General features: G+C 42.2%; 1 protein-coding gene across 1 annotated transcript in view; it reads right to left on the reverse strand.

Annotated features, from left to right (window-relative positions):
• LOC144599092 (uncharacterized) overlaps positions 1-21,093 on the reverse strand; it is a 54,516-nt gene that overhangs the window by 8,282 nt on the left and 25,141 nt on the right. The window contains exons 7-11 of the mRNA XM_078409812.1: positions 12,148-12,210; positions 10,490-10,588; positions 9,094-9,159; positions 3,737-3,920; positions 399-457 (exon numbers count right to left, since the gene is read on the reverse strand). Of these exons, the coding sequence (XP_078265938.1) occupies positions 399-457; positions 3,737-3,920; positions 9,094-9,159; positions 10,490-10,588; positions 12,148-12,210 (471 nt within the window). The remainder of the gene's footprint in view (positions 1-398; positions 458-3,736; positions 3,921-9,093; positions 9,160-10,489; positions 10,589-12,147; positions 12,211-21,093) is intronic.

Below are 21,093 nucleotides of genomic sequence, written 5' to 3' on the forward strand. Positions count from 1 at the left end.
ATTTTGATACTCATGAGATTAATAAACCAGTACCAATACAGATATCAAGTAGGAATAAATGGACCAGAGAAACGAGCAGGTGCATGGCAAGATGCAATTAATCCAATGAAAATCAAAAACTGCAATTACCAAGCTAGGGATGAGAGTGGCTGAAGAGTTAAAGGCCATGAAAACTGTAATGAGAAGCGATGCACAACGGCAGGTAGGGAAGGTAGTAGGGACCTGCCCTGGGATTCCAATCCCAGTTATAAGATTTTTACTTTGCTATACTGCAGTATTGCACTAAGGCATTAAAGTATTAAGCAAATGAAGCTACAAAGTAACCGGACTATCGACGATCAGCCTCTGTATTAAACAGCAAGACATAGACCACACACATACCAAGTCTGCACACTTACCTCCTGGGACCGGTTTATCAGGAGTTGTTTCTTCACGCTCATTAGTTAATAGTTCTGGTCTGGAGAACAAAAAACAAAAAAAATTCTCACTCACCATTAATTGCACCTTCGTGTAAAATAACTGCAGACTGGATATTTTGTTATACAGTGGGAAAACGATCAGCCCAATAACCACCATTTTACATTACAATTAAAAAATAAAAACCTATACAAATTATTTGATAAAAGTTTCATTGAAATAAATTATATTTTTAGGTGATTGTTTCCTTTAATTACATTAAGAAGCAAACATGTGCAGATATGAGAGATGATTTGGTTGAACACGTGCAGTGACATTAAACTGATCTAGAGTCCTCTTGCAAAACAGGACAGGATTTCAAGTTCCTATCAAGAAATTTTGATTCTAATTGTGCAGTCTGCTAAAGATATGGTCCATCACATAATTTACTGCTTTCCCTACAGAGGTTCATTACTAATTATTTTGCACAGAAAAAGAGTACATATAATGAAGTACAAAATCGTGAAAGTGGTCTGCATGCATATCAATCCAATACTTAGGCAAGCAAATGAAAGATTGAGTGTTACACTGATATATTGAGATGGAAAGAGTATAAACATTGGTATATACTGCTTGGGCTGAATACCGTACTTCTGCATCAGAGTGCCTATCCAATTGTATATAAAGGTTTGATTCATTTGCTGCACAAAATAGAGGAAAATACCAGATGCATAAATAAAGATAAAAAGATGGTGTAACTGTGCATTGATTAGGAGTTTGAAAATAAGGCATTAGCAAAACATGAATTTGGGAATAGGAGGATAGGGCTGAAGATGGCATGCTGAGGAACAGGTACAGGTGGTAGCATTTCAGGTTTTTGGACCATTGGGATCTCTTCTATGGCAGCAAGACAGCTTGCACCTGAACTGCACCAAACCAAAATCCTGTTGGCGTGATTTGCTAGATGTAGATTTTGCTAGATTTGCTAGACAGTGGCTTTAAACCAGTCTGGCAGAGGGGTGGATCCAAAGCAAGGGGTGCAGATGAGCAAGTAGAGACAAATAAATTAGAGAGCAAATGCAGCTGAAAGGGCAGGCAGGAGAGTGGCAGGGAACAAGGAAAGACCGATGGATTAAACTGCAGTTATTTTATTTCAATTAATGAGGCCTGACAGGCAAGGCAAATTAACTCAGAATCTGGGATTGGGAAATTCTAGCTAGAGCAGAAACATGATCAAGGGAGGTACAGAATTGGCAGCGCAATGTTCTGGGGTACAAATGCTGCAAGAGTCAGGGCCGTCTTTACAGCATTATGGGCCCCGGGCAAAGCAGTGTACTGGGGCCCCTACGACAACTACTCACAGGAATAAAAATGTAAATGGTCGATAAAATTAAACACCCCCCTTTCCCCAGCACCCCCATTTCCCCCACTCTCTCTTCCCCCCACCACCAACCCCCATCCTTGCTGTCCCCTTCCCCAGTCCCACTCTGCCTCCACCCACCCCCACTCTCTCCTCCTCCCACCCTCCCCGTCGCCCCCACCGTTACTCTCCCCCACCCCCTTTCCCTACCAGCCCCCCCCTGTCGTGCCGGCGAAAAGCACTTACCGAAAAGCACTTAGCGATGGACTTAGGGTGCTACATTGTTGCGAAAAGCACTTACAGATCGCTGTGAGAAGCACTTAGGGATGGAAAAGCAAAGCACTTAGGGAGCTAATTGTTGCGAAACAGATCGCTGTGAGAAGCACTTAGGGATGGAAAATGTTGCGAAAAAAACACTGGGACCGAAAATGTTGCGAAAAAAGCGCTTATTGAACCTACATTTTTAAAGTAGTATTTATTTATTGCAAGTCACTTAACATACACAGATCAGCATGGGGCCCCTATGCTCGTGGGGCCCCGGGCAAGTGCCCATCAGGCCCATGCGTTAAGACGGCCCTGGCAAGAGTTATAGTGGTAGAGATGAGAGAGGAACAGTGGCTTTTTTGATGAGGAAGTACATCACGCCAGTACTGAGCGAGGACATTCCTGGGGGAATCATCCAGTGATGTTATATGGGCAGAACTGAGAGGCAAGAAGAGGGTGATCACTTTGATGGTATCGTACAATAGGCCCTCAATAATCAGTAGCAATTAAAGTATCACATGATCTTTCTCTGTGCATCATGTTGTCATTTTTGTTTAATTTATCAAACAAACTGGATAATGGTTGATAACGGAGGTTTTTATTCACAATATGAACTTTTACAATTGGATTTCTGATTGGATGAGAATGGGAAGGACAATCACCGATGTTACTAGACCAAGTGGACCATTTGGGCCCAAACCTCTCCTGCATTGGTGCAGCACCCTCTCCTCCCTTCCCCCCTCCCCTTCCCCACTCCCCCTCCCCCCCTCCCCTCCCTCCCTTAACCCCCACTCCATCCCCCTCAAACCCCCCTATCCCTACCTCCTCCTCCCTCCCACGGAGATAGATTTAAACTTTAAAATGTGAATAACTTTAAAAATGTAACACCGATTTCAATGACACTTCTTCCATTAGCACCAAATGGACGACGGTGAGGTGGGCCTAAAATTGTTGCGCTATCGTGTACCGTTTTGGCTGTAGTTCAGGAACAAACAAACGAACAAGAGTTTTAGTGTATAGATGTCATTGGCTAAAAATCTGTTCTCATCATGAAATGTTTGTTTTGTGGACTGTCGGTTAAATGATTGAAATATAACACTGAATTAACAATTGGTTTTGGAAAGACATGTTGGAATATGAATATAGGATTGGGAAATTCTAGCTCCAGCAGAAACATGGTCAAGGGAGGCACAGAATTGGCGACGCAATGTTCTGGGGTACAAATGCTGCAAAAACCAATCAAATTAAAGAGCATGTTTATGCTGTATCAAGATCCATTAAACACAAATTAGTGTAAAATGGTGAATATTCCAGAACATCGAGTGCCGAATTAGCGGGAATTGACTGAAGTATAAATTAATGGATTATGTACACTGAAAGACAATAAAATACAATGACATTTTAGAAATTATGAGCATTAATTCAATAATATATCTTCAACAACAAAAAAATGACTACATATTTACATATTCACCATACCTTTCTCCCATTCCCCCTCCCACCAGTAAACTAATGATGGTCAAAAGTAGAAGACTGACGATACACAATAAAAGAGTAAAATGTAAATGCCCTACATTTATACAAGTGCTCAGAATCTTCAAGTATTTGAAAGCTCTTTACAGCAAATAACTACTTATGGGGTATTTAACATTAGCTAATAAGCTGCAAAGTACCAGTAAAGCTTGCCATTAAATCAAATACTTACTAAATCCATACCTTTTTATAACAAATTTTATCCTGTCTTTTGCTAGAAGGATCCTTTCTAATCTTGGAATTCCATAGGTGAATGGCCTCATGAATGGAATTCCTTCAGGTAAACCATCAACACAAAGATCTTCGGAATTCGACTGTAAGAGTGGATATGGGATTGCAACTGGTCCGGTTGCAAGAGTGGCTTGAGCTAAAATTTTACACAATGTTAAGATTTAGATCTATTATTATAGTAGCTTCATACAATTCCTGTTCTAAATTACTTACACTCCACTTTGCAATGAACATATTTAAATGCGAAGCGTTGAATATTAACTATTAATACAGACCTCCCAACATTTGATTTTACAAATTCAGAATTTTGATGTCCAAAATTCAGAATTTTACATCAAAATTCATAATATGGCACGTAATGCAACTTTTCAGCAAAAAGGTATGCACGACAAATGTGCGTACACCTTGCGCTACATTCATGTGTGAAAAACTACTATTATTTCCAACAGTCTGTAGTTCTTGGACTACATGTACAATGTCAGGCCTATCATGAGTATATTCTGCTATTTATAGAAAGGTTATTGAACAGAAATACTTTTTACAACACAAAGAAAAAATTGTTTTGTTTTCTCTATTTTCCTTTTTCCTTACACAAAATGTATGATTAAGTTATGAAGAAAGAGTTTCATTTAAAACTGCACATACCTAATTTCATTGAAGACATACTTGCTCAATTGGTCTTCAATAGCACATCACAACAGTCCAAGTTCCCCCCACCCCGCTCTCCTCCCCACTACTCTCCCCCCACTCCCACTCCACCGCCACTCCCTCCCCCCCTTTCCCCCCGACTCCCGCGCTCCCCCCCCCCACTCCCGCCTACCCCCCTCCCACTCCCGCCTACCCCCCTACTCCTGCCCTCCCCTCCTTTTCCCCCCAGCGGCGTGAGGCGAGACGGGGCGAGAGGCGGGGTGAGCGGCGAGGCATGTGTTTTGCAGAAAAATGTGAGGTGAAATCGGAATGGCGGAAATGAAATACGAAAGCGGAAACTTTCCACCAAATTCGGAAGGGTTGGAAGGTTTATTAATATTGTGTCCCTGCATTCGCCACCAACACCATTATCAAATTTGCGGAGACAACGGTGATCGGGCTGATCTCCAACGGCGATGAATCAGCCAACAGAGCGGAGGTGCAGAACCTGGCGAGCTGGTACTCTAGAAGGACATAGAATGTGGAATATGCTCCAGTCCTCATCAACGGAGACGAAGTGGTGAGAGTGTCCAGCTTCAGGTTTCTGGGCACACACATTTCAGAGGACCACACATGGTCCACCAACACTGCTGTACTAGTCAAGAAAGCACAGCAACGGCTGTTTTTCCAGAGAACTCTAAAAAAGGTTGGTCTGCCCCAACAGTTACTGATGACCTTCTACCGCTGCACCACAGAGAGCATACTGACATATGGCATCTATGTGTGGTATCTCAGCTGCATGGCAGCGGACAGGAGAGCTCTTCAGCGGGTCGTCTCCAGAGCGCAGAGGATAATTGGGACACAGCGACCAGCCCTGGAGGACATCTACAAGGCACGCTTCCTCAGGAAAGCCACTAGCATCTACCAAGACTCCACACACCCATGCCACCGTCTGTTTGAACTACTTCCATCTGGCAGGCGTGACAAGGCCCTCTACGCCCGCACCTCCAGACTAAGAAACAGCCTTATCCGTAGAGCTATAGCTGCTCTGAATCGGTCCTGCTGAGAGCCCCCCATGATCTGTCTCTGCCCCCAGGGTCATCTGGCACAACTGACCCCTGCATGAACCTTTTTTTGCACTTTACCTTGTTTCCCCCTTTTTCCCCCCCCGCCCTTTTGTTGTTTTCGTTTTCGCCGTGATTTATTTATATTTTTTATATGGGAGTGACATTCTTAACCTCGTTGTACTTGTACAGTAACATTAAAAGACATTGTATTATATTGTATTACCAAATTGTAGAATGACATTTCTCAATATAGAGCAATGAAGAATGTGGGAGAGGAGACCTCCTATGATATGTTTTGTGGCATCATGAGATATCCTTGCCAAACCTTCCTAACATGGAGTCCAGTTCTGCATACTCAGCAAGCTAGCTTAATTCACTGATTTAATAAGACAATGCATTATAACCGAACTAAAACAAAGATACCCCAAAACCAAGAGAAGTATGTAACTTTTTCTTTAATAACCCCACAAAAGACATTAGGCTGATATTTAGAGGTAGGAAAAATAGGAACCCCTTATCTGATCAAATGTTGCGTTATCTATTTGGAATAATAAATAAGATGACAGAGTTCCAGATATCATTAGAAATTAGAATCTTACAGCACAAAGGGCTATGAGAAACATAGAAAATAGGTGCAGGAGAAGGCCATTCAGCCCTTCAAGCCAGCACCGCCATACAATATGATTATGGCTGCTCTCGCCCCATATCCCTTGATTCCATAGCCCCAAGAGCTATATCTAACCCTCTCTTGAATACATCCTGTGAATTGGCCTCCACTGCCTTCTGTGGCATCGAATTATACACATTCACAACTCTCTGGCTGAAAATGTTTTTCTTCATCTGAGTCCTAAATGGCCATCCCCTTATTCTTAAATTGTGACCCCTGATTCTGGACTTCCCCAACCTGGGAAACATTTTTCCTGCATCCAATCCTTTAAATCTTTTTATATGTTTCTATAAGACCCCGTCTTCCTTCTCATCTTCCCTCTCATCCTTCTAAATTCCAGTAAGTACAAGCCCAGTCAATCCATTCTTTCCAAATTTGAGGAAGGATATTCTTGCTATGGAGGGCGTGCAGCGTAGGTTCACTAGGTTAATTCCCGGAATGGCGGGACTGTCGTATGTTGAAAGGCTGGAGCGATTGGGCTTATATACACTGGAATTTAGAAGGATGAGGGGGGATCTTATTGAAACATACAAGATAATTAGGGGATTGGACACATTAGAGGCAGGAAACATGTTCCCAATGTTGGGGGAGTCCAGAACAAGGGGCCACAGTTTAAGAATAAGGGGTAGGCCATTTAGAACGGAGATGAGGAAGAACTTTTTCAGTCAGAGAGTGGTGAAGGTGTGGAATTCTCTGCCTCAGAAGGCAGTGGAGGCCAGTTCGTTGGATGCTTTCAAGAGAGAGCTGGATAGAGCTCTTAAGGATAGCGGAGTGAGGGGGTATGGGGAGAAGGCAGGAACGGGGTACTGATTGAGAGTGATCAGTCATGATCGCATTGAATGGCGGTGCTGGCTTGAAGGGCTGAATGGCCTACTCCTGCACCTATTGTCCATTGTCTATTGTCTATTGTCTATTGTGTCAGTCCCGCCAACCTGGGAATTAATCTGGTGAACACTCCCTCAATCGGAAGAACAGGCATGAGAGTGAGGTAAAAAAAAGAAAAGAACCGAGCACCTGCGCAAGGCGTACAACAGGGGTCAAAAATCTGACATTTTTTGAAAATTTACACACAAAATTACTCGTTCCAAGCCTCTTTTAGTGCATTTCAAAGTAAAAACAGACATTACAAAATAATGTGAACATGTCACTGTATACTAATAACATTTTGAAGTAAATTCGCACATTAATTGATAATCAGCCCAAAAAAGTGGTAATTGGGTTTTCTGCTGTGTTTTATATTTTAACCCGGTCTTAATTAATTTAGTTATATAATCTTGCACCTAAATTTAATATTTACTCATTACAGTTCCACCACTGATTTTCTGGCCCTCTTGGTTCCAGAGCTTTGCTGGTTTATCCAGCAGGCCCAAGAAGCCGGCAAAGAAGCTGGGCTGGAGTTCCAGAGCCCCGGCCACAGGTTGCAAATTCAACCCACCGATCGGCCATGGAAGTCCCGATGAGGTCGAGATAGGCTGCCTTGCCCAGCCGAGGTGCCACATTTTCGGGGAGACTTCCAGGGCGCTCTCTCTTTTTTAAATCCGATTTCTCTGTTTATTTGGCAAAGTGAAAAATGCAGAAATCATGCAAAAGGCGCGGAAAATGGATTTTAAAAACGTGGAAATCCGCGGAAACTTCATGTGCCTGCAAGAATGTTCTTCCTCAAATTATGAAACCAAAACTGCAGTTTTTTACCAAATTTGGCCCACCCTGCTAACAGCTCATCTTAGAACCAATTTCTCCTGCGATTTCCATTATTTATTCTTATTTGAAAGTTACTGCTGAATTGTTTCTGGTATCCTTTTGAAAAGTAAATTGACCTACTTTAATTCTTCAATCAATAATCTTAAATCCTTGTCCTCAAATTATTGATCCTCATGTCAGTGAAAAGGTTCTCCTAACAGACTTTATAATGTTCATAATTTGAACACCTCGTCAATCTTCCCATAACCTCTCTTGTTCTAAAGTTAATCAGCCCACTCCATCAGCCTCTTCAGATTGTAACTGCTAGGTTCTAAGAACAGAAAAATACTGTAGATGCTGAAGTCTAAAACATAAAATGTCAGAAATGCAGTGATTCAGCGTGTTTCAGTGGAGAGACAATCACAATTGCCATTTCAGATTGGTGACCTTTATCAGAACTGGGAAATACTCTGAGGCAAAGCCCATTTTAAGATGCAATATTGGGGAAAGAATAGGCAGGGAAGAAAGTAAAGCCCCCACAATGTTATTCAAGAAAGTGGAGGAAGAGATGGATTTTAAAAAGTGACAGCAAGGATGATGGTTCGATGTGATAAACATTTGGTTAACAATAGTGAGTCTGGAGATGATGTTAATCAGACAAATACATGTGAAGTTAGCAGCAAGGTGTAAAAACATAAATGCATGCTAGAAATGTAAACTGCAAAGACTGAAACCACCAACTGCATGTAATAATTCAACAGCGTTAAACCCAAGGCTACAATGTCCAATTGAAATAGAATGCACCAGAAACACTCATCAGGTCAGGCAACATTGTTAACAGGTCACGTTGAAGACCTTTTGATCAAAGCTATATTGTGCCATTCCTCATGGAAGCATTTTGCTTCAATGGAACTAGTTAAGAACACATCCGAATAACTGAATACATTGTAGAATTAAATACAACAAATTTCCAACCATCAATTACCAGTTCAATAAATTTAATCCATTATCAGTCAAGATTGAATACTCCTTACCATTGCAGTAAATATGTACAGCCCATCTCATGCAATCAGCTTGGCTTACTAATAGCCACCTGAATGTTCTAATAACTATCTCCCTCAGTATCATAAACACGCTCACCTCAGCCCACATCCCTAATCCATTTGCTGGCCTTCACATTGACCATAATTAGGACCAATTATTCTTATTTTTAAAGAATAAAAACAATCTGATGAGCAAGTTACACAAAATGTAACCGTGATAATTACCATATTTTCTTTCAAAGAGTTCTTCCACTTGCTTTCTTAAATCGGTAATTCTTGCAATCCATTGTTCTGCATATGAAAACTTTGCAATGAAAGAATGAAAAAAGCTCAACACCAGTATAACTAGAGCAAAATAGTGGTAACCAATACCCAGATACAGTGAATGCTGTTGATTAATTTGTGCACAGCAATGACTCCAAGTAGTGATGAATGCAGAAACCTTCAGACCAGAGTGTTTCAAATATTGCCTACTGCAAACACAGAATAATAATAATTATTATTATATATTCCTTTATTCGTCCTACACCGGGAAATTTACACAGATATTAAACTGATAAGAACAGATACTACACAGTACATGTAAGACGAATTTCAAGACGTTGACAAAATAAACCAAATGTCTGATTCAAGCACAAATGTTTAATAATGAGGTCTAAATTATGCTGTATTTGCAGTTGTGATGTTAAAGCAAAGTTCTGTACTTTATTTATTTTGTTGAATCAGCCAAATTGAATGTTCTGAACAAAAGTTACTTTTAACCATCTCACAAATGAATTTTCCTACTGGATTGAAAAATCTAATCATTATGATAAAACAAATTTAATATAATGTACAACATCGAAAATGAATGATGCAAAACAAACTAGATTTCCTGAAAGCTGTTGTATAGGGCCTAGTGAGACTGCACCTGGAGTACAGTGTACAGTTCGAAATTTGACGAAGGATATTCTTGCTATTGAGGGTGTGCAGCGTAGGTTCACCAGGTTAATTCCCGGAATGGCGGGACTGTCGTATGTTGAAAGACTGGAGCAACTAGGCTTGTTTAGGCTGGAATTTAGAAGGATGAGAGGGGATCTTATTGAAACATAAGATTATTAAGGGATTGGACACGTTACAGGCAGGAAATATGTTCCCAATGTTGGGTGAGTCCAGAACCAGGGGCCACAGTTTAAGAATAAGGGGTAGACCATTTAGAACGGAGATGCGGAAAAAAGTTTTCAGTCAGAGAGTTGTAAATCTGTGGAATTCTCTCCCTCAGAAGGCAGTGGAGGCCAATTCTCTGGATGCTTGCACGGGAGAGCTAGATAGAGCTCTTAAAGATAGTGGAGTCAGGGGTATGGGGAGAAGGCAGGAATAGTGTACTGATTGTGAATGATCAGCCATGATAACAATGAATGGCAGTGCTGGCTCGATGGGCCGAAAGGTCTACCCCTGCACCTATTGTCTATTGTTAAGAATGAAAAATCAAAACTCAATTTACAATTAAATTTATTAAAATATCCAGTGTGATTTCTGCATAATCATAGAATACATAGCATCTAACAAGCCTGGTGATTGGTCCTGTTTATCTCGTAATGGAAACAAATCTTTAAGAAATTGAAATGGTACTTTAACTCACCAAAATGGAATTCCCTACTTTTCCGCTTCGCGTTAGCCCTGGCATCCGTCAGCTGTGCTGGACACCTTGGTCGCTTATTTGGTGGGAAATATTCATCATCTAAAAATAGAAAATGCAGTTTTAAAAACTTTCCATGCTCTTCATAAAACTGTGAACCATAAATGTCACACTTATCCAAATAGCCCGATCTCAAGTGCCTTTCGGTTTCACTGCAATTTTGTTGATGCATTCATGACAAAACTTTGGAATCCCAAGTACCCAAACGGCCACACTGAATGAGGACTTCAATGCAAATAAGCAAAATCGTGGGATATATAGAATCTAGCATGTGCGCTCAACAAGGCAGTGTTTACATAAATGAAAAATAAACAAAACTGCTGGTACTGTAAGCCTGAGATAAAAGCAAAAAATGCTGGAAACATTTTCAGCGAAGGTACACGCACAGCATGGATGTCCGGTGCATTATGAAAGTGCTGCATCATCCCAGCATGGCCTCCAGCATTCATCATGGTTCAGGGAAAATGGAGTTAAGCGTTTTTCTTCAATTTTCAAGGATGATTCAGGAGGAACCTCCCACCCAAATTGTATCTCATTATGCTTTGTTTATTTACTTTTGCAGTTAACTTTGCTTTGATTATATAACTTTACTTCAAAACAGATCATTGCAACTTTGCTGCACATGGGACCTTGCTAAATGGTGATTGTCAATTCACAAGGTTTGCAACGATGATGACACGACAAAAGTACTCACTTGGCCATTATGGAATTTGGGACTCAGATCTTGTAAGGTACTAGAAACTGATATCCCAATTAAACTCGGTAACTTTGCTACAATATTTACTGTTTGATTACCATGCTACTTTACCTCTCCCATATTTTCTTGTACTCTCTCTCTTCCATCTGATATCATACTCATTGGTTATTAATATTGTCCTTCTCTATTCTGTTCCCTCCAAAATAGTATTCTTTGCAAACGTATCTCTCCAACATCTGTACCAATACTCCATTATGAATAACAAATGAGGATTTCATAGATACTGCACCCACAATTTTTTTAATCTATCAAGATCATTTTTACAATAACCAACAGGTTTCTTCATTCTCCATTATGCTCTTCTGTTTGTCACAAGAACATAGACGGATTGAAATATTCCATTTTATTTTACGGAAAACTGATATCTTGCCACAAGTCAGATTGTAATATAGTTTAGAAGCTTTCACCTGCACTTCTTTCACGCCAGCTCCCAGAAATTTTCTTTCTCGACAAGTACTGCCCTACAGACATTAGGTGAAATCAAAGCTGAGCAACCAGAAGAATAAAGCCTCTTAAATTAAAGGAGATCTTGATTTTCAACTAGAATTTTGAATTATGAAATAAAATAATTTTACACTTTCAATGCAATTTGCCTAAATTTGAGGGTAAAGAGGATCAGATCAGGAATGTAGGAACAATAAAAAGAAAACCACAACCAGCTGTATCTATGACTTTGAAATTGGAGTTCACCACCCACCTAACCATTCCCTCCCTCAGAGAGGCACCTAATTGTTTTGGAACGTAATAGGAGAACAGAACGGAACAATTTATTCAATGTTTCAACTGCAATATATATGGTAATTTCTGTGCCAAATAACGAATCAGTAAAAGACCCAATGCTTGCCTTCAATGGTTACTTCCACTTCTGGGTATTCACTAGCTTCAGAATGCTCTTGGTTAGTCAAGTCTAAGGAAAACAAAACAAAATGTTTACTATTTAAGAAAAAAACCTAAAATTAAATAAAGCATACACGAAAAAACTTCACAAATGCACAAGTAACTATCATGTAATGCACTGTACCTTACATGACCACAGGATGTCATAGTCGAGCAAAGCTTGTTCTCAAATAAAGTCACCATTAATAGGGCTGCTGTAACTGTGTTCATTGCAAATTTTGCAATGTTACGCATCAGAATACAAATATATTTGAATAGTCTCATGGAAAAGACAATTTTTAATTTTAAAGAGGCAAAGTACTCAGTGATCAAAGCTCTCGGCAGCACTGGCACAGCTCTTTTGAACTCCCCCAGTGTTATACCTCTTAAATCTTATGTTGCTGGCCACGTGATGCAGTGAAGGTGCATCTTTTTTCCTCTAAGCAATGCCCAACTCGCTATAAATACTAGGCTGCCTGATGTCTGAGAAACTCAGAAATTATTTAAAGACACATAGCTTTACTTTATTCAAATAAACAAGCTTGCTCAAAACTGGGATGAACCAGTCAGACTGGGAGTGGGAGTGCTCAGCCACCGGGAGATCAGGTTAGCTAAGGTGGACTGAGCGAAGGTGTTGAGCGAAACGATCGCCGAGCCTGCGTTTGGTCTCACCGATGTAGAGAAGTTGTCATCGGGAACAGCGGATACAATAGATGAGGTTGGAGGAGGTGCAGGTGAACCTCTGCCTCCCTGGAAAGACTGTTTGGGTCCTTGGATGGAGTCAAGGGGGGAGGTAAAGGGACAGGTGTTGCATCTCCTGCGGTTGCAGGGGAAAGTGCCCGAGGATGGGGTGGTTTGGGTGGGAAGGGACGAGTGAACCAGGGAGTTACTGAGGGAACGGTCTCTGCGGAACACAGAAAGGAGAGGGGATGGGAAGATGTGGCCCGTAGTGGGATCTCATTGGAGGTGACGGAAATGTTAGGAGGACAATTTGTTGTATATGCTGGCTGATGAGGTGGAAGATGAAGACAAGGGGGACTCTATCCTTGTTACGAATGGGGGGAGGGGGAGCAGGAGTGGAGCTGCGGGATATAGAAGAGGCCCCAGTGAGAGCCTCATCTATAATGGAAGAGGGGAAGCCACGTTTCTTAAAGAATGAGGACATCTCTGAAGCCCCTCTTCCATTATCAATGCTTAATTGCAATAGGCAATGATTAAGCATTTGTTACACAACCACCTCACACAAACAAAAAAATAATTGGCTGGCTCTACTAATCTTGTCCAAAAGTAGCCATGGTGAAATGGAGCATCATGAACCTATTGCCCTGAACCATGCAATCTCAATGGAAGTAAAATTAGATGCACACAAGTTGAGCTAATACATAGCTAAGAGCACAACTTAGTGGGCAGTCGTGGAGAATTCCTTCCCAAAACCTAATGACCATCAAGTTCATGCAACAATAGATCAAACAGTCTTAATTTTCCACTTAGGTTTTGTTCACAACTGTTAGCTATAATTGGAAACACAGCCAGCTCCTTTGATAGTCTACACCTAGTTTTCACCCATAAAAAGAATAGCAATTGGTTCCAAAGGTTAGTGACTTTAGATGAAAAAGATGTCCAATCCATTTTCTACTTTGCAATTTATACAAAACTTGATGGGTACATTCTTTACAGTCGAGTTCAGTTGAGTTATTTTGAAATCCTTGATTTTTATTTTTTCTCTTTTCCCTGAGGGGAAAGGCGTAAAAAGCCCCAAATAAAAAAATCCTCATGAATTACTAAAAATATTAGTAACATTAACCTCAATTATGCCGCAACAAAACTTTAATGCAAGTCAAGCATACAAAGCTGTGAAACTAGCAAAATATGTTATTTTGAAACTACCAAGGTATTATTGAGGACTCTACTTTCTCCCACTTCATATTTCTTGACAAATTTCATCAGAAAGAACACAAAAACATCCCAGAAACATTGGGCACATTAAATCTTGAGTCAGCAGTTTGAAAAAAGAGAGAAATTAATGGGACTGGAAGCCCAATAATGGGTTTTGAAAGAGGTGGTTGCAGAGATAGTAAATGCATTGAGAGCCTTCTTCCAAGACTGCACTATTTCTAGATAAATTCACGCATTATAAAATAACATGCAACTCCACCAAGACTGTTTATATTTTTGAAAACAACTTTACATCACAGACCCATAAGTGGAAAACAAATGATAAAAGTTGCATGTTTTCAAACTCGAAATGACAGATATATTCACCATGTTTTAATGAAATTGATTTAATCAAAACATGTTGAATATTTGTCTCATGCCACAGCTTAGAATAACATCTTTTAGAGCAAGATTTCCACATTACCTTGAATAGTATATCGATAATAATCTGGATCTTCTGCTCCAGCTTTGATTGAAATTGGTTCAACTGACGTACCTGAAAAATGTTTCAAAAAACGAAAGTCTATGCCGAATTAGGCAAGTTTCAGAGTACAACTAGAGACTGCAGCTAGTTTTTCAAAAAATATTGCTATCCTTCTGGACATCAATAGACAATAGTTTCAGGAATAGTCCATTCGGCCCTTTGAGCCAGCACCACCATTCAATGTGATCATGGTTGATCATACACAATCAGTACACCGTTCCTGCCTTCTCCCCATACCCCCTGACTCCGTTATCATTAAGAGCTATCTAGCTCTCTCTTGAAAGCACCCACTGCCTTCTGAGGCAGAGAATTCCACAGATTTACAACTCTCTGACTGAAAAAGTTTTTCCTCATCTCCGTTCTAAATGGTCTACCCCTTACTCTTAAACTGTGGCCCCTGGTTCATCAATACTTAGGAAACCACTTCAGATAATAGGACAAAAGTCAGGGTAGGAACCCAAATATTAATCATCAAATTTCTTAGCAACGAATATGATGGACTATTTAACCATAGCCAATTCCAGTAGTCTTCTTTATCAGCAATTAAATTTCAATACTTTCTTCCAGTTGAAAATAAATATTGGCTATACTGGGACCGCTTATGGAAGTTCTGTCAGCTATTTTGTATCTAGTGTCCAATTTAAAATATCACAGGGGCATTAGCTTTCCACATAACGTCAATCTCAACAAGCAAACAACCACATTAAACAAGCTCAGCTGTGCAAAGTTAAGTGATTCACTGGAATCTATTTACTACAGGCATCTGAGTGAGGTAAAAAAAGAGGAAAACAGCCGCGTACAACGGGGGTCAAAATTTGGATTTTTTTTGAAAATTTACATGCAAAATTACTCGTTCCAAGCCTCTTTTGGTGCATTTCAAAGAAAAACAGACATCACAAAATAATGTGAATATGTCATATAACACTTAAGTAAATTCACACATTTATTGATAATCAGCCCAAAAAGGTGGCAATTGGCTTTTCTGCTGTGTTTTATATTTTAACCCTGTCTACATTAAGTTATATAATCTTGCATTTAAATTTAATATTTACTCATTATAGTTCCACCACTGATTTTCTGGCACTCTTGGTTCCAGAGCTTTGCTGGCTTACCCAGCAGGCCAAAGAAGCCGGCTAGAGGGATAGATTTGCTGGCTCCAACTGGGCTGGAGTTCCAGAGCCCCGGCTGCAGGTTGTAAATTCATCCCACCGATCATCTGTGGAAGTCCCGATTGGCTGCCATGCCCAGCCTAGGTGCCGGGTTTCTCGTGGAACCCCTAGCAACCGTTGCTTGCGATAGATACGTGCAACTGGGACGTTGTAGTCATAACGGAAGCCTGGTTAACAGAGGGGTAGGACAGGCAGCTCAATTTTCCAGGGTATAGGTGCTTCAAGAGAGACAGAGGTCACAACAGTGGTTCGAGGTGACATCAAGGATGGTTCGTCTTGTAATAATAATAATAATAATAATAATGCATTACATTTATATAGCGCTTTTCATACACTCAAAGACGCTTTACAGGGATTTAAAGAACATAGGGAAGTGAATAAATAGATAAATAAGTAAACGAACAGAGAAAGGAGACAGAAGGTGAGGTGACCTTTAGTGGTTGAAGGCAGTACTGAACAGGTGAGACTTCAGTGATGTTTTGAATGTGGTGAGTGAGGAGGAGTCTCTGACGGTTTGGGGTAGTGAGTTACATAGGGTGGGAGCAGCGATGGAGAAAGCCCTGTCCCCCCAGGATCTGAGTTTGGTCCGGAGGGGGAGGGATAGGAGATTGGCAGCAGCAGAGCGGAGGGTGCAGGTGGGAGTGTGCCTGTGGAGGAGGTCAGTCAGGTAGGATGGGGCCAGGTTATGTAAGGCTATATATGTGGAACAAGAAAGGGACGATAACCTTGTTGGGACAAAAACCTGGTGCCAGGGTCCAAGATATCTCAGACCGACTTAAGAACATCCTCGAGAGGGAAGGTGAACAGACAGAAGTAGTTGTGCATGTAGGCACAAATGACTTGGGTGGGAGGAAGGAGGCTCTACAAGGTGAGTGTGGAGAACTAAGTAGGAGGCTGAAAAGCACGACTTCCAGGGTGGTTATCTCTGGGTTGCTTCCAGTACCTCGTGCTAGTGAGGGTAGGAACAGGGAGATAGGGGATCTGAATGTGTGGCTGAGAAGTTGATGCAGGGGGGTAGGATTTGGATTTATAGATCACTGGAACCTCTTCTGGGGCAGGGGTGACCTGCACCTTAATTGGAAGGGGACCGACATTCTGACAGGCAGGTTTGCTAGTGCTACACGGGTGGATTGAAACTAAAAAGTGGGGGATGGGGGTGGAGTCAACAACGTGGACGCGTATTCGTGCAGCTAACGGGACAGTGTAGGAATGGTCACGTTTAAACTAACAGGGCAGGGGGGTGGCACCCAATGCAAGGAGACAGAGGGCCATAAAAGGAGGACAGAAGCAAAAGGTAGGAGAGAAGGAAAACTAACCTGAAAGCTTTGTGCCTTAATGCGAGGAGCATTCGAAATAAGATGGATGAAGCGAATAGGCAGTTAGTAGTTAAGGGATATGACATAGTTGGAATTACGGAGACATGGCTCCAGGGAGCTAAACATGCAGGGGTATTCAATATTCAGGAAGGACAGACAGAAAGGAAGAGGCAGTGGAATGGCATTACTGGTTAAAGAGGAGATTAATGCAATAGCAAGGAGAGACATTAGCTTGGATGCTGTAGAATCGGCATGGGTAGAACTGCGAAATAGCCAAGGGCAGAAAACGGTTGTTGGAATAGTGTGCCGACCACCATACAGCAGTAGGGAGGTTGGAAATAGCATCAAGCAAGAAATTAGGGATGTGGGCAGCAAAGGTATAGCCGTTATCATGGGTGGCTTTAATCTACATATAGATTGGGCCAACTACATTGGTAACAGTGTTGAGGAGGATTTCCTGGAATGTATACGGGATGGGTATTTAAACCAATATGTAGAGGAACCGACTCGAGGGCATGCCATCCTAGACTGAGTATTGTGTAATGAGGAAGGATTAGTTAGCAGAATATGGTGGAATTCTGCATTAGGATGGAGAGTGACATGGTTAATACAGAGACTTGGGTCCTGAACATGAATAAAGGAGACTTGGAAGGTATGAGATGGGAATTGGCTAGGGTAGACTGGCAAATTATATTTAAAGCAGGTGTCGGCAACCTACGGCCTGCGGGCCTAATCCAGCCCACCGCCCGTTTTTGTACAGCCCGTGAGTTAATAATGATTTTTGTGCAGAGTCTACGCAGTCGGGTGAAGCCGAGTAGCCTTAGCAACATGGACAACAGCGCTGGGCCTGGCACTCAGCCTGCCTGGAGAAGCACCGGCAACCCAAGTACAAGAAGGCATGTAACAATGGGGTGGGGGCTGGATTGCTTCCTGCTCGTTTGTTGCGGGGTGCCAAGTGGGAAAGCTGAGGCGACTGCTTACACTCGGCGACTGCTTACACTCACGGCCATCGCTCCTTGTGCAAGATGCAAACCCGGCTGCCCGACAGGCGCCGACTCACTCGCTCCCGCCCATCTGGTGCTCCGGGCCCTCCAGGCCCATCCTGCGTGATCACAGCCGTTCACACCCAACCATCCTCCAGTAGCCCTTGCTTTCCCTCGCTCCGTCCCTCCCTTCCTGGTTCTCCGACTATAAACACAAAATACTGGAGCAACTCAACGGGACAGGCAGCATCTCGAGAGAGAGAAGGAATGGGTGACGCTTCCGAATTGAGACCTTTCTTCAGACTGAGAATCGGGGAGAGGGAGACCCGAGATATGGAAGGGTAAGGTGTGAAAATGACAGATCAAAGTAGACGCTGCTCAAGGAAATGTAGAATGGTTCATTGTTGGTTGAAGGGAAGCTAACAACGAGGTATACAAACAGTAAAATGAAACAGTAAAACAAAGAAAAAGGGTCAAGCCAAGAATGTTTTATTCTCATATGTCCCAGATAGAACAGTGAACTTCTGACTTGCAGCAGCATGAAGAATATTCAAGATTCAAGATAGCTTTATTGTCATCCAAATTGGACGAAATTCAGTCACCCTGTAAACATATGTAAACATATGTAAACATCGTAGATAGATGCAAAATGCTGGTGTAACTCTATGGGCCAGGCAGTTACCCTCTCCCCTGACCGTCCCGCTGCTTGTTCATTAATTCATGTGGCCCGCAGTAACAAAGCAGTTGCCCACCACTGACTTAAAGGGTTGATGGTGGGGATGCAATGGCGAAGATTTAAAGACCACATAGATGAACTCCATCCATGTTCATCCCAGTCTGGCGAAAAAATAATATTGGGAAGTCAGCTAAACCATGGCCGTCGAGGGAAGTCAAGGATAGTGTTAAAGCCAAGGAAGAGACATATAAATTGACCAGAAGAAGCGGCAAACCAGAAGACTGGGAGAAATTTAGAACTCTGAGGAAGACAAAGGGATTAATGAGGAGGGGGGAAAAAGAGCATGAAAGAAAGCTTGCGGGAAATATAAAAGGTGACTGTAAAGTTCCTATAAGTATGTAAAAAGGAAAAGATTAGTGAAGACAAATGTAGGTCCCTTACAGTCAGAGACAGGTGAATTTATAATGGGGAAACAAGGAAATGGCAGAACAGTTAAACAAGTACATTGGTTCTGTCTTCACTAACAATCTCAAGACACAACCAATTTCCTGGAAATACTAGGGGACTGAGGATCTAGTGGGAGGGAGGAACTGAAGGGAATCCACATTAGGCAGAAAATGGTGTTCGGTAAACTGTTGGGACTGAAGACAGATAAATCCCCAGCGTCAGATGGTCTACATCCCAGAGTACTCAAGGAGATGGCCCTAGAAATCGTGGATGCATTGGTGATCATTTTCCAATGTTCTTTCGACTCTGAATCAGCTCCTGTGGACTGGAGGGTAGCCAATGTAACTCCATTTTTTAAGAAAGGAGAGAAAAAATAGGGAATTATAGACCAGTTAGCCTTACATCAGCAGTGGGGAAGATGCTGGAGTCAATTATTAAAGATGTTATAGCAGCACATTTGGAAAGCAGTGATGGTATCGGTCAAAATCAGCCTGGATTTATGAAGGGGAAATCATGCTTGACTAATCTTTTGGAATTTTGTGAGGATGTAACAAGTAGAATGGGTAAGGGAGAGCCAGTGGATGTGGTTATCGGGACTTCCAAAGAGCATTTGACAAAGTCCCAAGAGATCAGTGAGCAAAATTGGAGCACATAGTATTTGGGGTAGGATATTGACATGGATAGAGAACTGGCTGGCGGACAGGAAGCAAAGAGTAGGAATTAACGGGTCCTTTTCAGAATGGCAGGCAGTGACTAGTGGGGTGCCGCAAGGCTCAGTGTTGAGACCCCAGTTGTTCACAATATATATTAACGATTTAAACGAGGGAATTAAATGTAACATCGCTATGTTTATGGATGATACAAAGCTGGGTGGCAGTGTGAGCTGCAAGGAGGATGCTATGAGACTGCAGGGTGACTTGGATAGGTTGGGTGAGCGGGCGGAAGCATTGCAGGTAATGCTGGATAAATGTGAGGTTATCCACTTTGGTGGCAAGAACAGGAAGGCAGATTATTATCTGAATGGTGCCAGATTAGAAGAAGGGGAGGTGCAACAAGACCAGGGTGTGCTTGTACATCGGTCACTGAAAGCAAGCATGCAGAGACAGCAGGAAGTGAAGAAAGCCAATGGCATGTCGGCTTTCATTGCGAGAGGGTTTGAGTTTAGGAGCAAGGAGGTCCTTCTTCAGTTGTACAGGGCCCTGGTGAGACCGCACCTGGAGCATTATGTGCAATTTGGTCTCCTAATTTGAGGAAGGACATTATTGCTATTGAGGGAGTTCAGCGTAGGTTCACCAGGTTAATTCCCGGGATGGCGGGACTTCTTCTTCGTGCGCATGGCGTGCACAGCCTAAAGTTGTAGGCCAAGGGTACACATCCAGGCCAGAGCAGCATCAGTTGCTGGGTGGATGGCCTTGATGCCACCAGGGAAAAGCCTCAGTGAGCAGTCATTCACGATGTGTGGGATGGTCTGGTCTGGATATCCGCAGTCACAAGCACAAGTCATGCACAAGTCATCCCCCACTTGTGCAGGTGATGGGCTGTTCTTGCATGGAGGGTGCGGATCCTGTTCAGGGTTAGCCATTGCTTGCGATGGAGGTCAAATCCTGGTTGTTTCACTGTGGGGTCTGGGATGACCACTCCGTTGTTGGTGTTGGCATCTTTCCAGGCTCTGCGCCACACAGTTTTGGGGTCATATCATATCACATCATATATATACAGCGCGGAAACAGGCCTTTTCGGCCCACCAAGTCCGTGCCGCCCAGCGATCCCCGCACATTAACACTATCCTACACCCACTAGGGACAATTTTTACATCTACCCAGTCAATTAACCTACATACCTGTACGTCTTTGGAGTGTGGGAGGAAACCGAAGATCTCGGAGAAAACCCACGCAGGTCACGGG

This window comes from Rhinoraja longicauda, chromosome 13, assembly GCF_053455715.1.
Source record: "Rhinoraja longicauda isolate Sanriku21f chromosome 13, sRhiLon1.1, whole genome shotgun sequence".
Classification (NCBI taxonomy): domain Eukaryota; kingdom Metazoa; phylum Chordata; class Chondrichthyes; order Rajiformes; family Arhynchobatidae; genus Rhinoraja; species Rhinoraja longicauda.